Here is a 17,314-nt window from a genome sequence, read left to right as displayed (position 1 = left end):
ACACCTAAGTATTGTGGTCCATTTCCTATTATCAGAAGAGTTGGAGAGGTGGCATATGAACTACAACTACCTACATCCTGTGTTTCATGTTTCTCAGTTAAAGAAACAGATTGGAGCTCACATGCAAGTTCCCGCCAACTTGCCTCCCTTAGATGAAGATAGTCAGATGTTATTGGTTCCAGTGGCTATTTTGGGAAGAAGAATGATAAAGAAGAATAACACTATTGATGTACAACGGCTAATTCATTGGTCACATCTTTCAGAGGCTGAAGCTACATGGGAGGAAGCGGCAGAGATAGAGAAGAAGTTTCCTCATTTTAAGCCATGAGTCATGGCTTGGAAAAGCAGGGAGTGGTGTAGCGGAATTTACCGTTTTTGAATTTCTTTTGTTATGTTATTAAGCGACGTCGTTTTACCTTATTAAAACGCGTTTACTGTTTTATTCTTATCGCGTCTTTTGAAGTTGGAGAAGGGAGTTAAACGACGCCGTTTTGGGAGGGAAGCATGGACAGTAGCACATGCATACAGCGTGCTATGAGCTGTGATGAAGATCTTTGATTTCTTACTATATATAAATGAGCAGACTCATGGCTTCACTTTGAAGTGGAACGACGGAGGTGCTCGTCTTGGATCATGGCTATGTTGTGGGAGAACTTTGGGTTGCCCCCCCCTAATAGAACAAAAATATTTGTGCCAAATAGCATATGAGCGATGCCTATGCCTACGACGTCGGAGGAGGAGAATGTACGGAGTATGGTTCGGGGTTTTAGAGAATCTCACGATGGTGGTTGAGGAGCAAAAGTGAAGGGTCGATTAAAGATGTTTGGCGGTGGAAGAGTCTCGTGAAAAAATGATGTGAGAAATAAAAAAGATAATTGGCCCCCTCTTAAATGTTAAACGGACGTCAGTTTTTAAGCAAAAAGAGGGAGTAGGGTGCAAAGTGATACTGTTTCAATTTAATGGTGTAAAGTGTAAAAATTATGTAATTCAAGGGTATAAAGTGTCAGTTACTCTTGTTTATACTTTGAAATAAGCAAGGTTGTAAAAAGCGGTAATCGGGTCGGAGGCGGTCAATGACCGACTCACGATTAATCGGTGTGGCGGTGATTAATCGGTGATAAATTGGAAATAAATCGGTTTTTAAAATTTAATATAATATATTTTTAGATATTATTTATAAATACTCAAAACATATATAAAAAGATATTTAAACATAGTTATATCTCCATCATGTATATCTTAATAAAATAATAAAAGTTTAATAATAATAAGATCATAATACATAAATATCCTTATAAAATATAAATAAAAAAATAATTTTTTTGAATTTATATTTATTCTTGAACATTCCTAACATATATCATTAGTTCTTTAACAATAACAGTTAACATAAACAAAATAAAACATAAGCTCATATTTTGTTTATTAAAATTCCCAACTTTTATTTTGAATTAAAAAAAAAAACCGATTTTTGACCGATTTTTGCCACCGAAGTTTGACCCGCCATAAAGGTTTGACCGCCTCGGATCGCCTCAAACCGCCTCGAACCGCCTCAAACCGCCTAGAACCGCATCAAAGACAAAAAACCGATTTTTCAAACCTTTACACTAAAATCGTAACGGTTTTTGACCGCCTCCGCCTCGGAGACCGATTAATCGGCCGCCTCGGCCGATTTTTAGAACACTAGAAATTAGACAATACATTGTAGATGTCAAATAATGTTTAATGTTGTTAGAAAAATGTATTCTGCAAGAAGAATTTGAAAAATAAATTGATCTTTGTTGTCTTTTAGTCAATACAAATTTTACTGCAGAAGTAAAATATTTTCATCCATGCTGACATGTCATGTCCAATATAGAGAGAAACTTAAAAAAAAAAAAAAAAAGAGAAAATACTTAACAAGCAGGTTTTGGAAAAAAAGAATTAAAATGAGATGAAAATGTAACCAAACATTCCTATAAATTATAATAATTAATAACTATTTATGAGCTAAAACCCCAAATTTGTACGATTGGTTGAAGCAATCTTGAGAGAAGAGAGCAGCAGCGCCATTCTCCCCTGGCATAAAGTCGGAATTTCCTCCGGTAAGCGAAACGGATAACTTCATTTCCTCTACAATTGGATTTTCTGTTGCCGAGCTTCAATTTCTGCATTTCCTTGCAATTTATAATTTAATATAGGTACATCATATGCCTTATCCCCATACCTTTATCATCATCATGTATTTGCTCTAATTCGTCTCTTCTTTCAGATTTAATTTTTTTTCCCTGCAAAAGTAAAATTCCATTAGAATTATCATATTTCACATCACTAGACAAGAATGGAGGAGCTACGTTTCAAGTACAAGAATTAATATTTATCATTTTTCCAATCCTTTTTGAGTATATGAATTTAGATACTGAGGTTTTTAGACCACCTTAAGAACTTTGCATAAAAATGAATTGCAACGAATTAAGCACTGTTATTTGATAATGCACATAAAATATGAACTACGGGTGCCGGTCATCTCTCTACGCAGCAAGTTGCAGGCTTCATTTATTGGGAGGAGCATGAGTTTTACCGGTCCTTCGGTTGCAGCTTCTGGTTAGTGTTCGTTTATTTCTATCTTGAGTTGATTTAAGCTCTCTGTTTTCCCAATCTATCAAACTAAAAGTTTAAATTGTAAGCAGCTGGTAGAACTGCTAGGAGGGCATTCGACTTTGGAAGAACGTACGTGGTCAGGCCTAAAGGTAAACACCAGGCTACCATTGTATGGCTGCATGGCCTCGGGGACAACGGCAATAGGTAATCAACGGCTCCCTCTCCTCTCTCATATGATAAATGAATTTCACTTTCTTTAAGGCAGTCTTAATTTATAATTTTGTTATTTCTAAGAGAATTTTCTATTAGATCCCCAATCCCCTCTTTACTATGCATTGTATCTTTCCGTATCTTTGATTATTTGATACTGTTTGAGCAACCATGGTCTCTTTTATGCCTTATGCATGAGAGAAGAACCATTTTTTCAGGGCTACGGGTACACTGACCTAGCATACCTTGTTTGCTTAGAGACGAGTAATTAAATTTTGACAATAGTTCTTTTCTGTTAACTAGCTAAGCTATTATATATAGCTTATTTGTTGGTAATTTATATTTATATAGAGATCCTTTCTATAAGGGGATTATTACATTACAAATAAGTTTGAATTATTGATTTGCCAGATTAGCTCTAGACTTCACAACGGCCGCACCTTGTCTAAGTATTAGCTGCATTAGATCAATCTTTCTTTTGCTCTGCAGGAGATAAATAAGTCATTGTTCACGATGTTTTCATTGGATCCTAGTTTGACTTCTAACATTCATCCTTGGATAAACTTAAAAAAGAACAGTGTTTTTGAATTTCCTCAACTGGAAACCTCATCAACATCTTTAATTATGCTCGTAACGCAAATGACATAGGAAGGATTTACATGCATCATTGTGCAAATTTAGGAATCTTGAAATTTGACATCAGTTTGTGCTTGCACCACAGTCCACACTTATTGTGCTGCTATAATGCATATGGACTTCATCAAGATGGTGAATATTGGAAGATTAGTTGGTGTAATGTAACATGTATTTTAATTAAATAAGACACATTTATAAAACACCATATGGATTAATTGCGATATGTTTGAGGTTTGTTACTAGTTATCAATATACCATCGATTTTTTCATCTTGATTGCCTAAGGACTACATGTCATGCTGGATTATTTTTCCTTGGGTTACTCAGATATACGTAAATGTAACTGCGAAACCGTTCATCTCGAAGGGGGTTAGTAGTTCAAGGGATTTCTTAGTTATTGAAATCGAAAGCTGGTCGGGGTATTGTAATAATTACATATACATTTATGTCTATTTAAATGTCAAAATTGCCTAAGGACTATTAAGATTTATGTACGTTTAAATGCCATAATTTTTCTTGGGTCGTACCCCAGATGGAGAAATGTTCGAGCTGAGCTGGGCATTTGACATTGATGATCATCCATTCTTAGTAGCTCTTAAGATTATAATCTGTGGAAGGAAAAAAAAATGAAATTGTAAGAGTTGGTGCAGTTGTCAATTAATTTTTTTTTGGAAATCGAAAAAGACTTCAATGGACTGAGGATTACCTTTCCAAATACATAGAAATAGATGCATGATTCTGTTATGTTCACAATCTCGCTTATTTTTTTAGGGTAAATTACGGCCACCTCCCCTGGGGTAAGGTCAAATACCGAAAAAATCCTTCCTGGTTGGGTAATTACAACCACCCCTTAATTATAAATCTTCTTACACGTCCACCCTTATGATGTCAAATTTAGTGGAATCTTCTAGATTATATGAAATATTCTCCAGTTGGTACCGGTTTTACCCCATTCGAGTTCCACATTTTGAAACAAGATGCTCATATATTGTGTCTCTTGCGTTGTAAATATCAGATTGTGGTGCATAGAAACTGCATTTTTGCATTAAATAGTACAAACTAGAAAACATTTCACGGAATCTAGAAGATTACGTTGAATTTGACACCATAAGGGTGGACGTGTAAGAAGATTCATAATTGATTGGTGGTTGTAATTACCCAAACGGCAGGAATTTTTTCGTAACTCAGGGGGTGGCCGTAATTTACCCTATTTTTCATGTTTAATGTATCTACCACATCTGATTTGATTCTCATAATTGAACATATGGTGATACACAAAGGAAAAGAAAGAGGTGAGCACTATAAATAGTTATTGACGTACTGCACATGGATAGCTAATGGAGTTGCATCTTCAGTAAAATCCAAGATTACTTGTTTAGAAATTGTAGCAAAATTTTCAAAAATAATGGGGGTATATCTAATTCTATTATTTTTCAGATAACCATGTGTGATGAACTAGCCTTAGGAAAACTGAGTTCCCTAATAGTAAGAAAGCAAGAATGTTCAAATTATTGTTGAGAATTGGGTTGAAAAGTCTTTATAAATGTCACATAAGTCCTTATTGTTGAGTGTTCAATCATATGCTCTTACTAAATGGATATTCTGGCATAGCTTCTTACATCCTTGTCCGTTTATATTTCGTTGTGTGACATGAAATCAATTCAATCCATTAGATTGACGACTACTTTTTGCAGTTAGTTCTCTGGTTTAATACTCTCCTTGGTTTCACGTTTCCTTGCAGCTGGTCCACTCTCTTGGAAACCCTTCCTCTTCCGAATGTAAGGATACTAGTTATTACATGTGGAAGTACTTGAAATCAGTCATTAATTGGAATATGTGATTGGCAAACCACTGAATAATGGTTGATTATTTTTTTATTTATTTTTTATCTTTTAATTAATTAATTTGAATATGGATGCAGATAAAGTGGATCTGCCCAACTGCTCCTCAACAACCGATAACTTTGTTTGGGGGCTTTCCTTCAACTGCTTGTAAGTTTCTTTTTATGTTAATACCATCACCTGTATAGATTTACAAAGAAATTTAATATAAGTTACGGTAGAAAAGAGAAAGGCAAGTATGAAGCTTGAAAATCTTCGCACTCGACTAAAACCACATAACTTGTCAACAACCAACTATAGACGATCATAAAATATGAATTTAGTACATTCATAATCTCTGTCAACTGACACTGTTACACTCCAAGGTGTAAAAGAAGCACATGTTTTGGAAAAAAATATGTTGTCTTTTTTCAGTCAATAACTTGTGTGACATTTTTCCTATTTTAATTGCTGAAAGTAATGATCTTTTGTGGTTGCTGATAGGGTTTGACGTCAGTGACCTTTCAGAAAATGCGAGTGATGATTTAGATGGTTTGGATGCTTCAGCTACGCATGTTGCGAGCTTATTGGCTAATGAACCTTCTGACAGTGAGTTTTATCAGTTGTCAGATGCAATGTCTTTATGTTTTTTTTTTAATTCAAGTTTCCTATGATTATACGACCTGTTAATACTGCAAAACAAACACTCTCGGAAAGATAATAGCTAATCCAGATCTAGTATTTATGCCTGTTTAGTGCATTGCTGTCGTGTAACAACTGGAATTCTACTTAGTCTGACCGAATAGTCTTACTGTTATGTGAGGATTTAGCTTATGTAACCAAGATAACTGGTGTAACGCTTTTTACGCAAGTTTGATCAATAATAAATAAAAAAAAAAGAGTGGATTTTACGGCCCCAATTTCAATAATAAATTTATTATTATTGCCATTTTATAACTTTAAAAATCACAGTCAGGTCAAATAATCCGAGACAAACAACATGCCTGTTACGTTTGATCTTTATGTGCTATTACATATTAATAGGAGGAATCAACGAGCTTCTGTATTTAGTTAACTTCAGTCATACCTCCAAATATCAAGTTGCTCCGTATCTGGGAAATCTTATAATAAAGAATTAGAGAAAGCCACAATTCAATAGAATAGATTCCTAATCTAAGATAAATTCCTTAATATACTTTAATGGGGAAAAATCAATATGGATAGATATAATCTATACTAAACAACACTTACCTTCGTTGTAATAAAAAAATGACACTAATTTAGAGTCCACAACACAAAAGTTCATTTAGTTTCGTTCTTTTAATATAAAACTGTTCTGTCAAAGATACATATATTAAGTGTGCATCTAAAATCGTTCAAGTATATAACGCTTGGAATATCAAGCCTGAGAAAATTGCTCACCAAGCTTTGATTTGGAAGACCGTTTTTAGATCGATTGTGTTCTAGTTAGAAGATTTTTTGTACGAGGACCAAGTTCTATTTCATTTGTCATTTGATATAAATTTTACTATTCCAAACTTCTTTCCCTGCATTAGCCTCCCTTAAATCGAACCAATGTAACTGACTTTGCAAACATGCACCATAATAGCTTTATAGTGGTGGTCAACTTTAATACATTATACTTTGAGAAAATTAATTAGCTAATAACATAGTTATCATTATTTTTTTTTTCATAGTCAAACTCGGTATTGGAGGCTTCAGTATGGGTGCAGCAACATCTCTCTACTCTGCAACTTGTTACGCTCTCGGGAAATATGAAAATGGCAACCAATTCTCTCCTAATTTGAGTGCTGTTGTCGGCTTAAGTGGTTGGCTTCCATGTGCAAAGTTTGTCTCTGAACTATTTATATCTTCTACTTTCTCAAAATTGGTTCACTCACTTTCTAATTTTATGGAATTATATTTTACCACGATTTTTTTGCCAGGAGTTTGAGTAACAAATTGGAAGGTAAAAATGAAGCTGCAGGCCGAGCTGCATCCTTGCCTATCCTCCTTTGTCACGGCAAAGGTATGAACGAGCCTTCCATCCTAAATAATCGGTTATACTCGTAATATATTCTCGTTCATTATATATGTGGTTGGTTTTATTCCGTTAACTTCACGAAGAATACCGGCCTACCTTGGAAATGGCAAGTCAAATAATAAGAACAACATCTTTTCACTTTAAACTACAATCGAAGAGGCAGTGCTGCCTGTCGTTTTCTTGTTTGTAAAAGTTGCAATTGTTTATAAATAACCAAAAGTGTTTGTTGCTAAAGCAGACTTTGGTCATACAGTAAAACCTCGATAAATTAATAACCTCGTTTAAATAATAATTTCTTACGGTCCCGACTCGGTAAAAACATACTAAATTATTAGCTCGATAATTTAATATTTTGCTAAATTAATAGAATTTTGTCAGCCCTAGTCCTGACTGTATTAATTTATAGAGGTTTAACTGTTATAATAATGCAATGCATACTATTGTAATAATGCAGGAGATGATGTAGTTGCTTACAAATTTGGGGAGAAGTCTGCGGAGAAGTTGTCTTCCACTGGATTTCGTGATACGACATTTAAATCGTATCCCGCGTAAGTAATAATATATTACTATCACACATATCTTTTCTCGTTGTTAAATTGAATGTTTTGAAATCCATTTGACAGGCTTGGTCACTACACTATCCCGGAGGAAATGGATGAAGTTTGTGCTTGGCTAAATTCTAAACTGGGGCTACAGGGAATGTAGTGAATGATGCACTAAGTGGAATGTTTTTGGTAAAATGATGCTGAATAAAAAACATATTTCGTGAAATTTATTGAAATGGATAAAATTTAAAACTGTAGCCTACTTCGGTTTTTGTTCTTTTGGGCCGACGTTAGATGGGCTTTCTTGTATGATGACCCTATCGCACGGGCGTCGTTATATTACTGATTAATGAATTTTGTTGCTTGAAATTACTGATGGATGTCTATTTTGTTGCTTTGCTCGGTTGCTGTTAGTATACACAGATGATAGATGGTTTACAAGCTTTTAGCGGATAACCCCTTCTGCGATCTCGAATTGTCGAAAAAATCCCTCGAATAAAAAGATTAGCAATGACCCCCCTATGTTCTATTTTATTGAGCCTGCTACCCCTTGGGTGATATTTGGCTGTTTACTTTTTTTTTTTTTTTGCCAATTTTCTTTTTTATTATTCCATTATTATATAAGGATTGGGGCCTCGTTAAAACCTTGTGGGCCTACACAAGGAAAAAGAGTACCCGTACAATGGTAATAAAAAATCAGAAACAACCCTATCGAGTTTATTACATAATAGCCCCAAAATGGGGTAGAAAGTGAATAAACAAAACTACCTAGACAACCAAACCTAAATGTACAAAAATAGTCCCTGGGGTGGGTGGAATTGAAAAATCTCAGAATTGCAAAAATGACCCCAAACAGGGGTGAAAATGCAAAGCGCCCTGAATTTCCACTATAAAACTCCATCTTCAGCAGCAGCGTCATCATTTCGAATGAAAATTAAACAAACCCAATTTATCACTAATATATGTTGCTCGAACCTCATTAGGTAATGCTTCTATTGTAAAGAACTCCTGATGAGATTTATGCCCATGAGCCCAATTTTTGCTAGCCGATTCGCTACATTATTCTTTTGCCTAACGATATGCATAAATGAAAACGAAGGATCAATCTCTCGAAAACATAGTCGAAGAAAATATTCGAGCTCCCAAATAATCTTATTACTCCGAATAGCATTAATCACTATCATCGAATCACTCTCTACCATCACATTGTGTACTCCCAACAATTTACACAAACGCAAACCATACACCATTGATAAAAACTCCGCAACATTATTTGATCCCTTCCCAAGATAAACCGAAAAGGAAGCAATTAATACCCCTTTATGATCTCGAAGCAACCCCCCTCCTGTACAAGCATCATCCCTTGTCGAACCATCAATATTTAACTTGTAATGCCCCGTAGGAGGAGCATCCCACTTGAACCAACCTCCATTTTTCACCGGGACCTGTACAACATGAAAACCTGCTGCCTCCAGTTGATGATTTTGAAGTTTTGTACTTGGCTGGCTAGGGGTATAGATATGGTGCACTTGCTGAGCTTGAAAAATTATACGACGAATAATCTCGCTACTTCGCATCACCCCACCGTCATAGTGGACCTTACATCGGGCTATCCATATTTCGCGAAAAATATGGCATACTATCGATGACCTAACCGCCGTGTAATACGAGAGATTATTTGGCTTCGGGATCCAAACGGAGAGAGCATGTTTAGCAGAAGCAAATTGATCTTGGAGTTGAAATCGGCTCCCAAAATACTTCCAAACCTGAGAGGCAACTTCCGAATGGAGAAAAAGATGATTCAAATCTTCTTGCATGGGTTGACGTCAACACACACATCGAGAAACCATCGGGATACCTCGCGAAATAATCCTTTGATCAACAGGTAAAACACGATGTATCAATTGCCAAATAAATCCACTTGTTCGCTGAGGCAAATAAGGTTTCCAGATCCTTGAAGTCCATCCCTCGTTTTTGCTAGAAACCTTATTATGCTTCCAATATTCTTTACTCGAGAATTCACCTGATGGAGACAGCGAGAAAACAAGGTTGTCCGATTTACTTGTGTCCAATGTAATAAATCTAAGTCGATCATGCAAATTTTGAGGAATCAGATGTAAGAATTCCGAAAGGTTATCAAAAGCTTGTGCAACCGTGAAATTCTCGTCCATTGGCAGCGGTCCTTCCTGCACCTCACCAAGCCAATTATCTGCACAAAACTTACAGTGACCTCGACCAACGATCCATTGTCCACACTCTGCCAGCGACTTCTCGTGACATTTAATTGACATCCAGAGAGGGGAAGCAGAACGCCTAGTAAGAATCGACCGATTTTTGCAATATTTTGCTTTTGCAAATCTGGCCCATAGGGAGTTACCCTGCATAACCTGCCACATAAATTTCCCATGCAGGCAATCCATAACTTGGCGTAAGGATCGCGCGCCCAAGCCTCCTTCCTCGATTGGTATGCAAATTTTCTGCCACTTAATCCAATGTATTCTTGAATCGCCTTTAGAATTCCAGAGAAAAAACGCCATAAGTTGCTCAATACTTGAAATTACCAAAGCCGGAATTTTTGAACAAGCTAGAGAATAAATAGGGATGCTAGAAAGGACATCCCTAAGCATCGTAAATTTAGCCGCGAAATTCAAGAATTTTCCTTTCCAGCCTTGTATTTTTCCTCTAATTTGATTGACAATATATTCGTAATACTCCATCTTACTTCGACCGGTATAAATGGGAACGCCAAGATACTTGAAAGGAAAATTTCTTCGCCGAATCTTCGTCAATTGTTCTATATTAGACCACCCAGATTCTGCCCACTTACCTTACATAACGAGCACTTTTTGAAGTATTTACCAATTTCCCAGAAGAGTTTTCATAAGCATGAACGAGCTCCATGAGCTTTTGAATTGACGAAGTTGTTCCATTAGTGAAGATCAATATATCGTCCGCATACAACAAATGAGACACCGCCAATTCGTTCTTGCCTACTTTGTAAGGTTGCACCTCCGAGTTATGGATTTTACGATTGATATTAAACGATAAAATTTGCTGAGCCAAGATAAACAAAAGAGGGGATAGCGGATCTCCTTGCCGCACTCACGAGAGGACTTGAAAAGACCCACCAACTCTCCATTAATTCGGAAAGAATACCGTACACTGCATATGTTACGGTAAATTAAGTCGCATGCTGTATGTGAGAACCCGAAACTTCGCATAGCCCTGTGTAGAAATCGCCACTCCAATCTGTCATACGCTTTCGCCATATCAAGTTTGAAAATAACATTACCACCCACGCATTTTCTATGAATATCCCTGGTAAGTTCCTGTGCCATCACGATATGGGAAGTAATATGTCTGCAGTCTGCCCTGTACAAATTCCGCTTGTTCTTCGGAAAAAAATAGTGGAAGAATTTTACCAAGTCTGGTAGCCAAAATTTTTGACACAATTTTACCAGAAAAATTACCCATGCTAATTGGTCGAAAATCACTCAAATTTCTCGCATTCTCCACTTTAGGAAGCAAAACCAAAGTAGTGAGACTAATATCCTTCAGCATGTGCCCCCCTCGAAAAAAGTCCACAACAAAATTCATAAGCTCAGGCTTTATCACATTCCAACACGCTGTATAAAAATGCCCCGTAAAACCATCCCTACCCGGAGAACTCGACGGGTTCAAGCCCTTGATAGCCTCAAGAACCTCTTCACTCGATGGAATAGCACAAAATTCAGCATTGAAGGCATTATCCACAACCACTAGCACCCCCTTCAAAAAGATCCTCCTCCATGAAATAATCACTAGCCGAAAATAGAGCTGAAAAAGGGCTACCGCCATCGCCCCAATCTCATGCGGTTGAGTAGTAACTGACCCATCAGCCTTATTAATTTGCATATTGGCCCGTCTACGGCGATCTTTAATACTTGCATGAAAGAGAGCCGTCTTTCTATCCCCATTTTTATCCCAAGCAATCCTCGCCTTGGAGCTTAGTAATTCCGCCTCCCACTCCTCCAGACGCAACAATTGTTTTTGGGAAGCAACAAGATTCTCGTGAATGGACTCCGACCAGCCCCGTTGGAGTTGCAAATCAAGAGAATTTACCTGTTTTCGACTTTGGCAAATAGTTTGGGAAAGATCACCGAAGACCTCCCAGTTCCACTTTTGTAAGGTTTTCCGAAGATAAGCTAGCTTCTGGTGAAAAATATAGGCTGGAGAACCACGTGTTAGAGTAGGTGACCAACAAGCCAACATGTGGCTGAGGTCTTTCGTATTTATTATGGTAATAAACGAACCTTTATTCGTATTAATGATAAAACAAATTGGCAATCTATATCTTTGTCCCTTTGTCACAAGCATAGATGTAGTCCTTACAGTTATTACAAGTACTAGTAATTGATCGTTAGAATCGTGAGATATTTACTTAAGTATTATAACTGTTAAACGTGTTCCTAGTCGAAGGGTTACGCCACCAATGAGGATATCGGCCTTTCCCATTAAGAGACTAGCACTTAGTGTATGTGTACTGCATCTCATCAGTAAACGGTATTGTGATATCGGCATGCATAAGTGGGTGCTCGTAAGTTGACGAGTTCACTGAACTCCCTCACCCTAGAAATCTCTAAGTGGTTCCCAATAATCGAGTAGAGATATCTATGGTATAGTTGTACACCATTAGTCCTTATGACCTAGACATCACCGTGACTTCACTAGAGGACCAGCTGTATCGTGACCTGTCCCAGAGTTCCACCGTGGACCATCCCAAGGGCCAGTGTTCGTGCAGTCCGAAATCTAGTGAGATGTCTGTGCATTGTAGTCAGGGATTCGATCGCTAGAATAGTCTTGGATGTCCTGTGTGTTCTGAAAGTTTGTAATCATTCTAAGTCTCTAGCCAGAGCTGACTAAGTGATGATTAGAGAATTCAATTCTCTAAGTCATGCACGTAACGATTACAACACTTAGAACGATCGCACCGTCATTGAACATATAAAGGGGTCTCGACGAACCAATGCCTCTAGTTCAATCGGGACATATGTATCGAAGGGACCGTACTGTACGTTAACTATATCTGAAGGTTCTTGCAGGCACTTCATTTGTATCTAGGGAATCATGACGCGTAGTTGCTAGACGCCAATCTTGATTCGTTCGGTGATTAAGGTGAAACGAGCTTCATCTTAATCGTAACTCTAAGGGACGAGTTTTGACCACAAAGGGTTGTGGGCCCACGGCTAGCTTACACCTGAACCATTGAGGGTCACACTGCTCGTGCACATGAGATCTTTGAATAAACGGTTAGAGATAAAATAGTTTATCTTTGCATGATTGGAAGTCAATATGATTGGGTCCAACATTCGTAATTTGGAATTATGAATGAGAATAAGAAAATGAAAAGAATAGGCAAACATATTAGTGAACTTTCTAAATCGGTAAGTTTCCAAATTTAGAAAGTGCACTGAATTAGGGTTTCCACTTTTGGAAAGTTGGAAATCGAGAGTTGGCACTCGTAATGACGAGGACATTATAATGATTCCGAAAATGTAATCGTTACAATTTTTCGATCATTGAATTGAGAGAGACGAGCAAGTAAAAGTACTAACGAACTTAAGCTGTTAGGCCCGGTCCAACTTAAGCCCGCTAGGGTTTTATGCTAGACATTATAAATACAAGATTTATAGGTCTTACACAAACACAACACAAAACCCTAACCCTAGCCGCTCACACTCTCTCTCACTCGGCCCTCTCTCCTCGGCCACCGCGCTGCCGTCGCCGGAAAGTCGCCGGAATCGGCCATCCATTGGCCGATCCCTTTCGGTACTCTTTACCCTCTTTCTTTTCTTCCGTTATTTCTAACTATTACGTGTCTAGTGCCACGTGTTTAGTAGATCGAAGTATACGAGGTGAAATCCGAGAGGAGGAAGATTGAAGATCGAAGAATCGAGGAGCAGCACACGAGCCGAAGCCGCACGCAACCCCACGCGCAGCCCGAAGACCTTGCGTGAGTTACACGCGCCACCATGGCCCGTCTCGCCGCTGCTGCCCCGGATTGTACGGATTGGTTTCCGTAGCAATCTCGTCTTGCTTAGTGCTCCTACCTCACGCTTCAAGAGGTAAACTCACGAATTCATTGTTCTTGATTCGTTTACGTTTAAATCCAATATGTATGTTCGTTCTTGTATGATTTTATGTGATTACATGAAATTGATTTGTATGTTCGAGCATGTTATTTGATTTAAACGCGAGCATGTTAATTTATTTAAATTTGTTTAAATAATTAAGCATGTATCTTGTTTTTATTTTCGCTGGAAGCGCAAAGGTACGCAATTAATTGTTTTCAATATTGTCGGGCATGTGTTTATGTGTTTTAAATTGTTTAAATCGCACAAAAGTTTTGTTTTCCGCTGCGTACACGTGCCTGATTCCCATCAGTGGTATCAGAGCTCGTTGGGCAATTAATTGCGTTCGTTTTAATATGCTATGATTTTATGCATGTTCGATTTATTAAATTAGTGATTGTTGTATTATGTAATTGGGAGTTTTCGTAAGTTTAAAATATTTTTGAAATATTGTTTAGAATTTTTCCAACTTTAAAATTGTTTAAAATTGGAAAATCGGATCTGAAATTATTTTTAAACGTCGGTTTTTAAATTGTTCGGATCGAACCGGTCGAACCGGCCGGTTCGATGGTTGTGTGCGATCTAATTGACCGAATCCACGTGGATTCGGGTCGGTCAGACCGGTTCTCGGTCCGACTGACCCGGCCCACTGATTTGGGTCAACTGGACCGGGCAGAACCGGACCGCTTCGGTCCGAACCGGTCAGACCGGTTGGGCCGAACCGGTTCACTGAAAATAAAAAAAAAAAAAAAAATTATTTCAGATTTCTAAAATTAAACTTAAAACAAATTGATTTTAATTTTTGGAAAATTATTTTCAATTAATCCCAATTAGATAATTGGATCGACAATCATCTATTTTAGTAAATAGGTGTTAGATTAATTAATTAATTTAAATTGTTAAATTGATTTCAATTAATAGAACACAAATATAATATTGATTATAGTTCAACTTAATTAGTAGTACCTCAACATTATTTGAATGATTTATGCTAGTTGAGGTTCTATAATTATTTTGAAAAACCCGATAATTAATTATTGTAATTAATTATGTAGTTAGGTCGTATGTTCCTCTTAGGACAATATGCGTTTCCATATACCTTTAGAGAACATAGATGTAGGAATCACATAGACCAATCCGAACCTTCTGATGAGATAAAACTTTTAATAAAAATCCCTCATTCTTAATCTAATTAAGAATCATTTCAAGCTATAAAGAAAAACCCAATCTGTTGAGTTATTTCTTTCCTTCTGCCAACGGTTGAATTATGTGTAGCCCTTTACTGTAGTGCAGTAAGCCGTGTTAGCGAGGAGTGCTATGGTAGAGTAAGCTATAATTCAATTGACATAGCGATGAAGGTAGCCATAGAAAAGGGTTATGCTAAATTAACGAGGTCGGCTAGATTAACTAGGGACTGCATTAGTTTGGCATCATCAAGTTCTATGAGCATCTTTGATTGGTAGGTTAGACTTGACACACGACGATTTTGATATTCGCGAGATTTTGATTTTCGATATAAAGGCTCATCTCGATAGCATGTATAGTGAGAATATTAGGGCATCGAGGTACGCTGCTACAAACGAGTTGATCACGGCGAGACTGCGCGAAGGGACTTTGGTCCACGAACACGGTCTCAAAATGATCAATCTCCTTGAAAAGCTAGTGAATCTCGATGTCACCCTCCCGGCCGAGCTCTCGTTGGATTTGATCATGTTGTCTCTTCCTAGTTCCTATGAATCGTTCATAGTGAACTTCAACATGAACAAACTAGATCCTCCCTTGGATGAGTTAATGAACATGTTGGTCAGTTTCGAGTCCACCATTGAGAAAGAGAAGTCTGTTCTCATTGCTGATACTTCTGGAAAGAAGTGTTCTTCCCCAAAGAAGAGAAAGGAAAGAGTTTCCTTCCCAAACAGCAAGTTCGAAGTGGGTGAAGGTAGGGGGGGCCCCAAGGCAAAGGTCAGCAAGCAAGTTGATGATGCTTGCCATCATTGTGGAAAGAAAGGACATTGGCGCCGCAACTGCAAGGCTTACCTAAAGCAGAAAAGTTCTGAAAAGGGGACGTATTTCATTGACGTAAATTTGTCTGTCAATTCTTCTTCTTGGGTATTGGATACCGGCTGTGGCTCATATTTCTGCAATGATTTGCAGCAAATGATAAGAAGTCGAAAGCTTAGAGCGGGTGAGACCTACCTAAGGATGGGGAATGGAGCAAGAGTTGCTGCTGAAGCCATTGGCACGATTTACTTAAATGTTTTGGATACTACTTTTCCTATTGTTTTGAACGATTGTTTATTTGTTCCGTCTCTCATTAGAAACCTTATTTCTATTCCAGTATTAGATATTGAAGGTTTTACATTTGTTTTTTGGAAATTCGATTTGCATTATACAAAAGAATGAGAACTTGATTTGCAAGGCACGACTATTAAACAACTTGTATGAACTAAATCCAAATGAAATACCTATTAATTAATGTTATATCAGCAAAACGTAAGGAGATAGATCAAAACCTCGCACAACTTTGGCACGCTAGATTAGGTCATGTCTCTTTAAGAAGGATGAATGATTTTGTTAGTGAAGGATTGTTCCCTTTGGATGACGTGAAATCACTACAAACTTGTGAATCTTGCCTTAAATGGAAAATGACCAAGTCACCCTACAAAGGGAAAATGGAACGAGCCGAGGGTCTTTTGGATTTGATCCATACAGACGTATGTGGTCCACTAAGTGTTAGTGCGAAGGGTGGATACAACTATTTCGCTACCTTTACCGACGATTCTTCTAGGTATGGGTATGTGTACTTAATGAAGAACAAGTCGGAAACATTTGAAACGTTCAAAGATTTTAGACACAAAGCAGAGAAACAACTCGGACGAAGTATTAAGAAGCTGCGATCTGACCGTGGTGAAGAATACTTGAGCATCGAGTTCATTGACTATCTAAAAGAGAATGGGATACAATCTCAATGGACTCCACCTGAAACTCCTCAACCTAATGGAGTTTCCGAACGTCGGAATCGAACTTTATTGGATATGGTTCGATCAATGATGGAGTTCACGAACTTACCGGCATACTTGTGGGGTCATGCACTTCACACTGCCGCGTATTTGCTGAATAGAGTTAACACCAAAGCAGTTAAATCCACACCTTATGAACTTTGGCATTCCCGGAAACCCAATTACAAACATATTAGGATATGGGGTTGTCCCGCTTATGTGAAGCGATTAGTGGGAGACAAGTTGGATAATAAATCCGACTTATGCTATTTCGTGGGGTATCCCAAAGACTCAATGGGATATGAATTCTATTATGTCAAGGAAGCAAAGACGTTTGTTTCGAGAAATGCCACCTTTTTGGAAAGGGAGTTTCT

At 37.6% G+C, this 17,314-nt stretch overlaps 1 protein-coding gene across 2 annotated transcripts; it reads left to right on the top strand.

Moving 5' to 3' along the window:
• The first annotated feature begins 1,885 nt into the window (after positions 1-1,885).
• On the top strand, positions 1,886-8,203 carry LOC105949847 (uncharacterized). Of its 2 annotated transcripts, none has more exons than XM_012973157.2 (10): positions 1,886-2,084; positions 2,519-2,583; positions 2,670-2,784; positions 5,167-5,203; positions 5,347-5,416; positions 5,750-5,854; positions 6,943-7,093; positions 7,192-7,274; positions 7,744-7,837; positions 7,913-8,203. In XM_012973157.2, the coding sequence occupies exons 2-10, from the start codon at positions 2,550-2,552 to the stop codon at positions 7,992-7,994; spliced, it is 771 nt and encodes a 256-aa protein (XP_012828611.2). In that variant the 5' UTR covers positions 1,886-2,084; positions 2,519-2,549; the 3' UTR covers positions 7,995-8,203. The 2 variants fall into 2 exon arrangements, with proteins under 2 accessions (XP_012828611.2, XP_088679920.1); XM_088823794.1 differs by having other exon boundaries at positions 1,987-2,180.
• The last annotated feature ends 9,111 nt before the right edge of the window (positions 8,204-17,314 follow it).

This window comes from Erythranthe guttata, chromosome 10 (assembly GCF_056151865.1).
Source record: "Erythranthe guttata isolate IM_541 chromosome 10, IM_541, whole genome shotgun sequence".
Lineage (NCBI taxonomy): Eukaryota > Viridiplantae > Streptophyta > Magnoliopsida > Lamiales > Phrymaceae > Erythranthe > Erythranthe guttata.
Note: the sequence above shows the minus strand (reverse complement) of the source record. Positions and strands in the feature narration are given on the sequence as shown.